Below are 10,993 nucleotides of genomic sequence, written 5' to 3'. Positions count from 1 at the left end.
GCCTGGCTGCTGATTTATTTTTCGTAGACACGGGGGTCTTACTATGTTGCCCAGGTTGGTCTTGAACTCCTAGCCTCAAGTGATCCTCCTGCCTCAGCCTCCCAACATGCTGGGATTACAGGAATGAGCCACCATGCCCAGCCCAAGAAGTAGAGTTTCTTTTATACTGACTTTGGCCTAAAAAATTAGATTTTCATGGAGAAAAAAAACCCTAGATTTTTAGTAAGACTATTTTATATACTTTTTTACATTGATCAAGTACCTTATCTTTACTAAACAGCATTGTTTCCCACTACATCCATGGTTATGTATAAAAAAATGCCATTGTCAATTAAGATTTTAAAAAATTATTTCCATGAGAGGATTAAATTCTAATCTATGATTCACTTACATTACAAACTAATCTATGATTCACCTACTTTACAAACACTAGGTAAAGTAATCTAACAAGCTGCCAAAGAACACATCCCAAGTAGTAATCACAGATGATGAAGCACCTTACAGGACACCTCCACCCTCAAACGCGCGTGTCCAGAGAAGTATTAATGCCTTAATAGACTACTGAAGGTTAACTATTTACATCATTCTAAAAATATTTTAAGCTGTATTACAGTGCTATAAATTCTCCTTGTAAGGAAAAAAGTAATAGATTGTTTCCTTACCGTGTTTGAAAGGAAAAAAAAAATATCCATAGTAACTAATGGTCTGCTGATTTTTTCCCTGAATTTTTAAACTCCAACAAAGCATTACTTTGCAAAAAGTCTTTTAGCCCAAAGTCAGTGTCTCTGTTTTGATCTCTTTGTAAAAGAACTCTCTGTTCATCCATTCTCTTTGCCTGGGACCGTAAAATAAGGCTGAAAAAGTCTTCATCTGGTACTGTCGGACCCTTTGTGGTAGCAGGTGGTGGAGCACATCTTTGATCATCTAATCTGGATCCCTAAAAGTTTATGAGAAAGAGATTAAAAGACATATTGTGGGAAAGAAAGCACCAAGCTATGTTATATCTCTCAGTCATAACAAGAAAACGCAGTTGTAAACTTTTACTTGGGGCTTCTCAGAAATTAATCTTTGTTTTTATATTGTTCTCTTTAGTTCCCAGCCTGATTTCTGAAAGAAATAATCTTTAAATCTGAAACTGCATAAAATTTTTCCTTTAAAATGGCTTATAAAGGTATAGCTGCTTCATTGGTTTAGTACGTGCATTATATTAAGTCATACTGTTTTAATTATAATTGGTCACAAGGAATAATCTGAGATAAAATACAAGGTCAACTGTATTTAAGTATGACAGTTCAAGGTTATAATCTAACAGGCATCAACAGTGTAACTTAACAAATCTTTAGAAATATGTACAAACCCCATGAGGAACTACCCTAAAAAAATCGCGTCTTAGGCTAGGGTACAGCAAACTGTAACCCAGTGCCTGCTTCTGTAAATGAAGTCATTTTCATTTTCCCATCAATACATTTGTTTATATACTATCTATATGGCTGCTTCCTTACTAAATGGCAGAGTTGGGCAGTTGCAACAGAGACCATATGGGCGGCAAAGCCTAAAATATTTTCTATCTGGCCTTTTATAGAAAAAGTTTGCCTGCCTCTGTCTTAGGCTGTTAAATCTGTTAAGAAATAGTCCAGACTGAATTTTTTTTTCTTTTTTTTGAGATGGAGTCTCGCTCTGTCATCCAGGCAGGAGTACAGTGGTGTGATCCTGGCTCACTGCAACCTCCATCTTTCAGGTTCAAGTGATTCTTCTGCCTCAGCCTCCCAGTAGCTGGGACTACAGGCATGTGTCACCACATCCGGCTAATTTTTGTATTTTTAGTAGAGATGAGGGTTTCAGCATGTTGGCCAGGCTGGTCTCGAACTCTTGACCTCAAGTGATCCACCCACCTTGGCCTCCCAAAATGCTGGGATTACAGGCATGAGCCACCATACCTGGTCTCTGAATTTTTCTTTCAAGTTTGAGTATTATGATTCTTATATTAGATGTGCTACTTGTCAACTAAAAAATACATGCACCTACAAGTATACACCATAGTTTCTGGCATTGTAGCTCAAGAGTAAGAATAGAAGTGTGATAGCTGATATTTAAATACCCACTACATTGTTAGACTGTGAAAAGACATAGATCCTTGAACATTTAAGCCCACAACCCTCAGAGGGTGCAGTTATTTACTGCCCTCCTGAGTGCCACCTCCACACATACCTGGCTCACTCATTTCTCCTGTCATAAATTGATAATTTCAATGTCCTCCAATTAACCTAACACTTGGGCACTTAGTTCCTAGGCTTCCTCTGATTGAATGTTCTTATCCTTCACTTCGGCCTTAGCCATTTGGCTCCCATGGTCATATTCTAGCCTCTTGTTATCTCTATAGAAATGCCTCTTCCAGTTCTTTGCCCATTTTTGAATCAGGTTGGTTTTTGTTGAATTTTAGGAGTTTTCTATATTTTCTGGATATTAATCCTTTATCAGATATGTGATTTCCAAGTATTTTATGTTGGGTTGCCTTTTTACTGTTGATAATGTCCTTTGATGCACAAGTTTTTAATTTTGAAGTCCAATTTGTCTATGTTGTTGTTGTTCCCTGCTCTTTTGGTTTTATAACCAAGAAATCACTGCCAAACCCAATGCCATGAGGCTTTCCTTTTTTTTCCCTTTAGAGACAGGGTCTCACTCTGTGGCCTAAGCTGGAGCACAGTGACGTGATCATGGCTCACTGCAGCCTTGAACTCCTAGGCTGAAGTGACCCTCCCACCTCAGCCTCCTGTGTAGCTGGGACTACAGGTGTGTGCCATTAATTTAAAAAAATTTCATAGAGATGGGGTCTCACTATGCTGCCCAGTCTAGTCTTGAACTCCTGGGCTCAAGCAATCCTCCCACCTTGGCCTCCCAAAGCGCTGGGATTACAGGTGTGAGCCACCACGTGCTCCTCTTGAGTTTTATAGTTTTAGTTCTGATGCTTAGGTCTTTGATCCACTTTGAATTTTGTATATGGTATTAGGTAAGGGTCCAACTTCATTCTTTTTGTATGTGGCTCTCTAGTTTACCCAGAACCATTTGTTGATAAAACTGTCTTTTCCCCCACTGAATAGTCTTGGCACCCCTGTTGCATATCATTTGACCACACATGCAAGGGTTTATTTCTGGGATCTGTATTCTATTCCATTGGTCTATATGTCTGTCTTTATGCCAGTACTGCACTGCTTTGATTAGTGTAGCTTTGTAGTAACCTGAAATAAAAAAATGTGAGCCCTAAAGCTTTATTCTCAAGATTGTTTCAGATATTTGGGGATCCCTTGAGGTTCCATATGAATTTTAGGCTATATTTTCTATTTCTGTAGGAGGAAAAAGCCATTTGTTTTTTTTTTTTGTTTTTTTTTTTTGAGACAGAGTCTTGCTCTGTCAGCCAGGCTGGAGTGCAGTGGCACGATCTTGACTTACTGCAACCTCTGCCTCCGAGGCTCAAGCAATTCTCCTGCCTCAGCCTCCCGAGTAGCTGGGATTACAGGGGTGTGCCACCATGCCCAGCTAATTTTTGTATTTTTAGTAGAGACGAGGTTTCACCTTGTTGGCCAGGCTGGTCTTGCACTCCTGACCTCAGGTAATCCACCCACCTCGGCCTCCCAAAGTGCTGGGATTATAGGCGTGAACCACCGTGCCTGGCCTCCATTTGGATTTTTACAGGGATTGCATTGAATTTGTAGGTCACTTTGGATAGTATCAAAATGTTAACATTATTAAGTCTTCTAATCCATGAACATGGGATATTGTTCCATTTGTTTTCTTTCATCTCTTTCAGCAGTGTTTTGTGGTTTTCATTATACAAGTCTTTTGCCTCAGTGATTAATTCCTAAGTATTTTATTCTTTTTGATGGTATTTTAAATGGAATTTTAAATTTCTTTTCCAATTGTTCATTGTTAGTGTATAAACACACAACTGATTTTTGTGTTGATTTTGTATCATGCTACTTTGCTGAACTTGTTGATTACCTGTCAATTTTATTGATACTTTGTCCTTTCCAATGTGAATGTCTTTCTTTTTTTGCCTAATTGCTCCAGCTAGAATTTCTAGTACTACATTGAATAGAAGTGGCAAAAACCTGCATTCTGATCTTGTTCCTGATCTTGGAGGAAAGCTTTCAGTCTGTCACCATTGAGTATGATGTCAGTGGTGCATGTTTCATATATGGCTTTTATTATGTTCTGGTAGTTTCCTACTGTTGCTAATTTTTATCATGAAAGAGTTTTGAATTTTGTCATTTTTTTTCCTGTATGTGTTTTTTCCCTTTATTCTGTTTATATTATGTGTTACATTGATTGATTTTCACATGTTGAACAATCAATCCTTGCATCCCAGGAATAAATCCCACTTGGTCATGGTGTAAAATCCTTTACAACAGGGGTGCTGCTGAATTTGGATTGTAGTATTTTGTTGATTTTGCATCTGGATTCATGAAGGATATTGGTCTGTACTTTTCTTGTAGTGTCTGTCTGGCTTTGGTATTGGCAATACTGGCCTCACAGAATGAGTTATGAAGTGTTCCCCTTTACTTTCAGTTTTTGGAAGGAACAGTTTGAGAAGGCATAGTGTTAGTTCTTTAAATGTTTCATAGAATGCACCAGTAAAACTATCAGGTCCAGGGCTTTTATCAGGAGGTTTTTGATTACTGATGCAATCTCCTTATGATGGGTGTATTTTCTGTTTCTTCATCATTTGTTCTTGGTAAATTTGTGTTTCTAGTAACTTGAATCTTTTTAAAATTTATCTAGCTAAAAGTTTGTCAGTTTTGTTAACTGACTTTCAAAACGTCTTGGCTTCATTGATTTTCTCTATTTTTTTTTGGTTCTGTATTTTATTTATTTCTGCTATAATCTTTATTTTTCTTTCCTTCTGCTAGTTTAGGGTTTTGTTTGTTCTTCTTTTTCTAGTTCCTTAAGTTGTAAAGTTAGGTTGTTGACTTGAGATCATTCGTTTTTTAGTGTAAACATTTACAGCTATGAATTTCCCCTTTGACATTGCCTTTGCTGTGTCCCATACATTTTCGTATGTTTATTTTTATTTGTCTCTATTTTACAATTTCCATTGTGATTTCTTCTTTGATGAATTAGTCGTTTAAGGGTGTTTAATTTCCACAAATTTGTGAGTTTTCCCTGTTTTCCTTCTGTTATTGCTTATTTTATCCTATGGGGTCAGAGAAGGTACTTTATATGATAGTTATCTTTTAATTCTGTTGAGAATTTGTGGCCTAACATACGGACAGACCTGAAAAATGTTCCATGTGCACTTAAGAAGAATGTGCACACTGCTGTTGTTGGGTAAAGTGTGCTATATATGCACGTTAAATCTAGTTGGTTTACTGTGTGTTCAAGTCCTCCATTTCCTGACTTATCTTCTTCTAGTTGTCCTATCCTAATGAGCATAGGATATTGAATTCAACTATTTTTGTAGAACTGTCCATTTCTCCCTTCAATTCTGTTAATTTTTGCTTCATATATCTTGATGGTTTGTTACGTATCTTTAGCATTCCTTGAATCTACTGGGACCACTGCTACTTTTTACTTTCACACCTTTCTTTATTTCCCTTCTTACAGCCTAGATTCTTAAGTCTATTATTAAAATCACTTCCTGGCACATGTCTTCAACTACCATTCTCTCCCCTAAATCCCATTCTCCTGGCAAAATATCAGTCTTGATTTATTTCTCTGCCTCAAGCAGCTGGTTATGACTGGATAAAATACACAATTGCACTCACTAGTCTTACTTTCAGTGACTGAACCTCAGGTGGGTTCTTAGCACAGCACAGTATTCTTAATACTTTCCCCCTAGTTTCAGTTTCTCTAAGTCAACTATTTCCCACTTCCTTTCTCTTCAAATTTATAGTGCTCCCCAACTCCAGTCTTAACTAATGACTACTTCTTTCTTTGGTGAGAAAATAAAAGCAGCCCGAGAGAATTCCTGCTTGCTTCCATCTCCAAATCTGTACTCTGCTTTCCCTCTCTCATCTACACAAAAACTGTGTTCTTCAATTACCCCAGACTTACCTACATCACTGACTCTTCTCTACTTGACCATTTCCGTCTGTAGATAAACTATGTTATCACCCCCAAAAAGAAAAAAAAACCCACATTTGCCTTATATTTATTTGCTAGCTAATGGTCCATTTAACCCATTAAAGTTTTCTATATTTACTGTCTCCCCTTTCACACTTCCCATTTTCTCACCCCACTCAATCCTTTGTCCCCACCATGCCACTGAAACAGTATCTTTCAAAATTATTCATAATCTCCATGTTATCAAATCTAGTAGTTCCGTCATCATCTGACTCAGGTTCTTAGCAACATTTGCCACAGTTGAGCATTGCTTAAGATACACTCTTTACTTGATTTCCACCACACCACACCCCACCCCTCCCCAGCCCACCCTCAGGGTATCCTTCCAACTCTCTGGCTATTGCTTCTTTGCCAGCTCATCTTCTTCCATCTAACTAGTAGATTTTGAAATGCTCAGGGCTTAGTCTTCCTGTCCTATTCTTTAGGTACTTTCTTCGCAGGGCTTTAATACCAGCTATATGCTGATGTCTCCCAAATTTACTTCTCCCTTGGGCTCCAGATTTTACATCACATTGCCTATTTAACACCTCTACTTCATTGTCTATACCAGTCACACTTGCCATTCCTTGAACTGGCTAACAGTTTACCAAATTTAACATGTTGAAAACAGAACTCTTGCTTTTTCTCTCCAAACTTGCTTTTCCTCTAGTCATCTCCATTTCAGTGAATAGAACCATTCATTTCCCAGTTATGCAAGGTGTAAGTCATCCTTGATTCTCTTTCCCTGAAACCTTCTACCCAATTTATTAGGAGGTCCTGCCAACTAACCACAATACATAACTGATATAATAACTAATAATGTAGCCCTATGCTAACTACTTCTCACTGTTACCACTCTAGTCCACATCACCAATATTTTTTGCCTGCATCACCATACAATCTTTCTAGCTGGTTTTCATGCTAACACCCTTGCCACTCTCCATTCTTCATCAGTAGCCAGGATCCTCTTTGAGGACACTCCCAGTACCTTCCTAATACATCTAAAACACAAGACTTTATCATGGCCTCCTGCCTAGATGATCTAGGCCCTGATTACTTCTCCATCCACATTTTGTACAACTCTTCCCTTCCCCTGCTCATCCCATGCCAGTCACATTTGCCACTCCTTGAACTGGCTAAGCTTTTATTTCCAAGAGGGGACTTGCTGCCTCTGCATGGAATACTCTTTCTCTAGATACTCACATGGCTGACTGCTTCACTGCATTCAGGTCTCTGTTCAAATGACAATCCAGAAAGGTCTTCTCTAAACACCCTACCTAAAACAGACACTCCCTCTACCACCAACACCTTTGCTTACCCACTACCCCTTTATCCTCCTTTAAAGTTCTTCATAGCAAGTATAATTACCGAATACAACACCCATATACTCTCTCTCTCTCTCTCTATATATATATATACACACACACACACACACACACTTGTCTCTCCTAAAATGTAAGATCCTTTAAAAATCAAGTGTGTCCTCGATGCCTAGAATAGCAGCTGAAACATAATCAGTGTTCAATAATTTTTTACTGAATGATGGACAATAATAACTCTCTAATACAAAATAAGCCCGTCCTGAATGAGAATTATAACACTGCCAATGTTCTCAGTGGTATCTGAGCTGTATGCAGAATGAAAAAAATATACAGACATACTTGACATTTTACAAGGATGTCAAAGAAATCTTCATCAGCCTCTTTGTTGTCATTAGTCATCAGGTGGCTAAGTACCGACTGGCTGTTTTGTGTTAGACGAAGCCCTGGCAAATTACTGAAACTAGCCCTCTGGTCATCCAGACGGCGACTCTGTGAGCTGGCAAGAAGATCTAAAAACTCATCCGTGTTGGGGGATACCACAGGAACAGATGCTGCTAAGAACAGAAGAAGAAAGCCAAAGATTAAAACAAAAACAACAAAAAAAAAACCTAGGCACATTTATTATATACCTAGATCTTTTCGGCCTTGCCAGTCCCAAGACCCGCCCTGCCCTCCTGCTATAGCACTGACACTGATGGGCTTTGGCTAGATGGGTGTGGTTTTTATTGGTGGGAGGGAAGAATGAACCCCAGAGTACGTCAGATGACCCACTTGGAGGTTATTCAGATTTGACTATATTTCTCTATTTAATGCTCACTCAAAATGTAACTATAAGATATGTGACTAGATTTCAGAAAGTGAACAAACTCTTTTTCTTACATAATTTCTCAGACCAGGTTGTGTGGGACACTGTTTTTTATTCCAGGCCCTGGATACAAATCATTTAGTAAACTAACAGTTAAGTGCTGCTGGCAAGTCTTGGTCTATGGTACAAGAAGTGTTTTGGTAGCTGAAATAGAAAAATATAAGTAACCTATTTTAGTCCATCTCTAACTCAGCCAGGCCTTAGCCTCAGCCTTAGCCATAGGTTCCTCTTCAGTCTGTCTTCGTTTTTCTTTTTTAATCCAGATATGAAGTATTGACATTTTAGATATAATGATAAGGTACGTATAACTACTTTCTTCCTCATTTTTATTTTTAAAAGTTATATTTAGGCTGGGCACAGTAGCTCATGCCTGGAATACCAGCACTTTGGGAGGCTAAGGCAGGAGGATCACTTGAGGCCAAGAGCTCGAGATCAGCCTGGACAACACAGCAAGATCTCATCTCCACAAAAAATAAAAATAATTAGCTGGGCATGGTGGTGTGTGCCTGTAGTCCCAGTTACTTGGGAGGCTGAGGTAGGAGGATCGCTTGAGCCCAAGAGTAGAGGGACAAGGCTGCACTGACTGTGATCATGGCCTGGCACTCCAGCTTGGCTAACAGCAAGATCTTGTCTCAAATAAATTAATAAAATCAGATTTTATTTTTATATATTTTTTAGACATAGGGTCTAACTATGTTGCCCAGGCTGGAGTGCAGTGGCTATTCACAAACGTGATCATTGTACACTATAGCCTCAAACTCCTGAACTCAAGTGATCCTCCCACTTCAGCCTCCCAAGTAGCTGAGATTACAGGTGTGCACTACCACACCTGGCTCACAGTCACATTTTCCACAACAGATTTTTCAAAGAAAACTAGGGAGGTAGTATAATATAGTTAGTAGAAAGCACATTGGACTACAAACACAGATATACGTAAGGGAACTGAAAAAAACCTTGTCTGAACTGTATAAATACCAGCATTTCAGATATACCTGGATTCAGGCTCATTTATTATATCTCTTATGATGGGAATTCAATTCTCAGAAATAAGCCACAAGAATATCAGTGAGAACTATTAAAATCGGGGGAGAAACAGAGATGACTTACTTTTTAGCATCATTTTGGGGGGAGTGGAAGAAGTTGTTGTTGAAGCTGTATGGCAGTTCTTCTCTTGTAAGCAACATCTCTGATCATCCATCCTATTGCTTTGAAATCGGCTTAATAAGTCAAAGAACCCTTCGTCTCCAATAGTATCTGCACTGATTTTCTAAAATATTGAGAGGAAGTCTAGTTCATTTGAATATTCCAGTATTCAGATCATCAATGAACATCATGATGCATTCAAATGCAAAAGGTAAAGGATGAGGATTAAAAATTGACATTTAGAAAAAGAATACAAGATGGCAAATATTGGTAATAAAGTGTTATTTTAATCCAACAAAAAGCACTTCTAGTTTTTAATTCCTGTATTTCTAAGGCTAAAGAAACATACCTCAGACTTATCAGAACCACTACAGATACTGAATTATGCAAACACTGGTGATACAGGCCTGTACTTCAGGCTCTACACTCAGTTCTAAACATTCTACAGTGGAATTTAGGTATACTTATCTCTTTGTAAGAGCTGTCTAAGAAAGAAAACAAGTGTATTTTCCTACCATAGTGATTTCTAAGGTCTTTTTATTATACTTAGATTTGAAGATCCTGAAAAAATACAAACTTCAAATAAATGAATATTTGTGAGGAGAGCAAGAACTATATTTATACTTCATTTGGAAGGCTTCAAAACTGAAATGATGAATGTAATGTTTAATACAAGTAATTATTTTAATTTTTTCATAATGATGTATTACAATAGAGGCACATATACAAAAATGTTATGGGCCTGAGGAGGAGAGATAAACTAATTTTTAGGAGAAATAGGGAAAATTTCATAGCATGTATTTGTGTTGGCTCCTTAAGAATGAATAGGCATTTGGAGGTGAGAGATGTTTCATACTGGTTAATATGCAATCCAAAAAGTTTTCAGTATTCAATTGATGATGAACTGAAGGGTAGGGGCAGGTATAGAGGAGGGAAGAGGCCTTTGTATGCAATACTAACAAATGTAGACTTTATCCTATGTGAAATAAGATGAGCACTGGCAATAGTCAATTTTAAGCAGTTTTATTTAGAGATAATAAATGACGGCAGGGAGATCAGTTCAGGTACCTACTGAAGTCTAAGTAAGAGAGTAGGTACTAGGCTAAGACATGGTAGCAGATTTTTTTTTTTTTTTTTTTGAGGAGTCTCGCTCTGTCATCCAGGCTGAAGTGCAGTGGTATGATCTTGGCTCACTGCAACCTCTGCCTCCCAGGTTCAAGCAATTCTCCTGCCTCAGCCTCCTGAGTAGCTGGGACTACAGGTGCATGCCACCACACCTGGCTAATTTTTGTATTTTTTGTACAGTCAGCGTTTCACCATGTTGGCCAAGCTGGTCTCAAACTCCTGACCTCAGGTAACCTGCCTGTTTTGGCCTCCCAAAGTGCTGGGGTAGCAGATTATTTTTTAAAAGGGGTGAGGGTGAGAGATCTGAGGGACACAGTGGATTTGATGTGGTTAGTGAAAGAGGGAATCTTGCATGACACGGGTTCCTGGCTTAGGGACAGAGTAAATGGTATCACTTTAACTGGAATAAGGAAAACAGGAGTGATTAAGAGAAGTTTTTAAC

At 38.3% G+C, this 10,993-nt stretch overlaps 1 protein-coding gene across 8 annotated transcripts in view; it reads right to left on the bottom strand.

Annotated features, from left to right (window-relative positions):
- GPSM2 (G protein signaling modulator 2) overlaps window positions 1–10,993 on the bottom strand; it is a 49,593-nt gene that overhangs the window by 1,457 nt on the left and 37,143 nt on the right. For 3 of the 8 annotated variants that reach the window (XM_063624413.1, XM_063624419.1, XM_063624415.1), the window contains 3 exons: window positions 9,391–9,550; window positions 7,758–7,972; window positions 217–937 (listed from right to left, as the gene is read on the bottom strand). In XM_063624413.1, coding sequence (XP_063480483.1) covers window positions 698–937; window positions 7,758–7,972; window positions 9,391–9,550 — 615 coding nt within the window. In that variant the 3' untranslated portion in view covers window positions 217–697. Of the gene's footprint in view, window positions 1–216; window positions 938–7,757; window positions 7,973–9,390; window positions 9,551–10,993 lie in introns of those variants that run through there. The other 5 variants (XM_063624417.1, XM_063624420.1, XM_063624416.1 and 2 more) reach the window with 3 other exon arrangements.

Source organism: Symphalangus syndactylus, chromosome 12 (assembly GCF_028878055.3).
Source record: "Symphalangus syndactylus isolate Jambi chromosome 12, NHGRI_mSymSyn1-v2.1_pri, whole genome shotgun sequence".
In the NCBI taxonomy this organism is placed as follows: domain Eukaryota; kingdom Metazoa; phylum Chordata; class Mammalia; order Primates; family Hylobatidae; genus Symphalangus; species Symphalangus syndactylus.
This window is presented reverse-complemented; position numbering and strand designations above follow the sequence as displayed.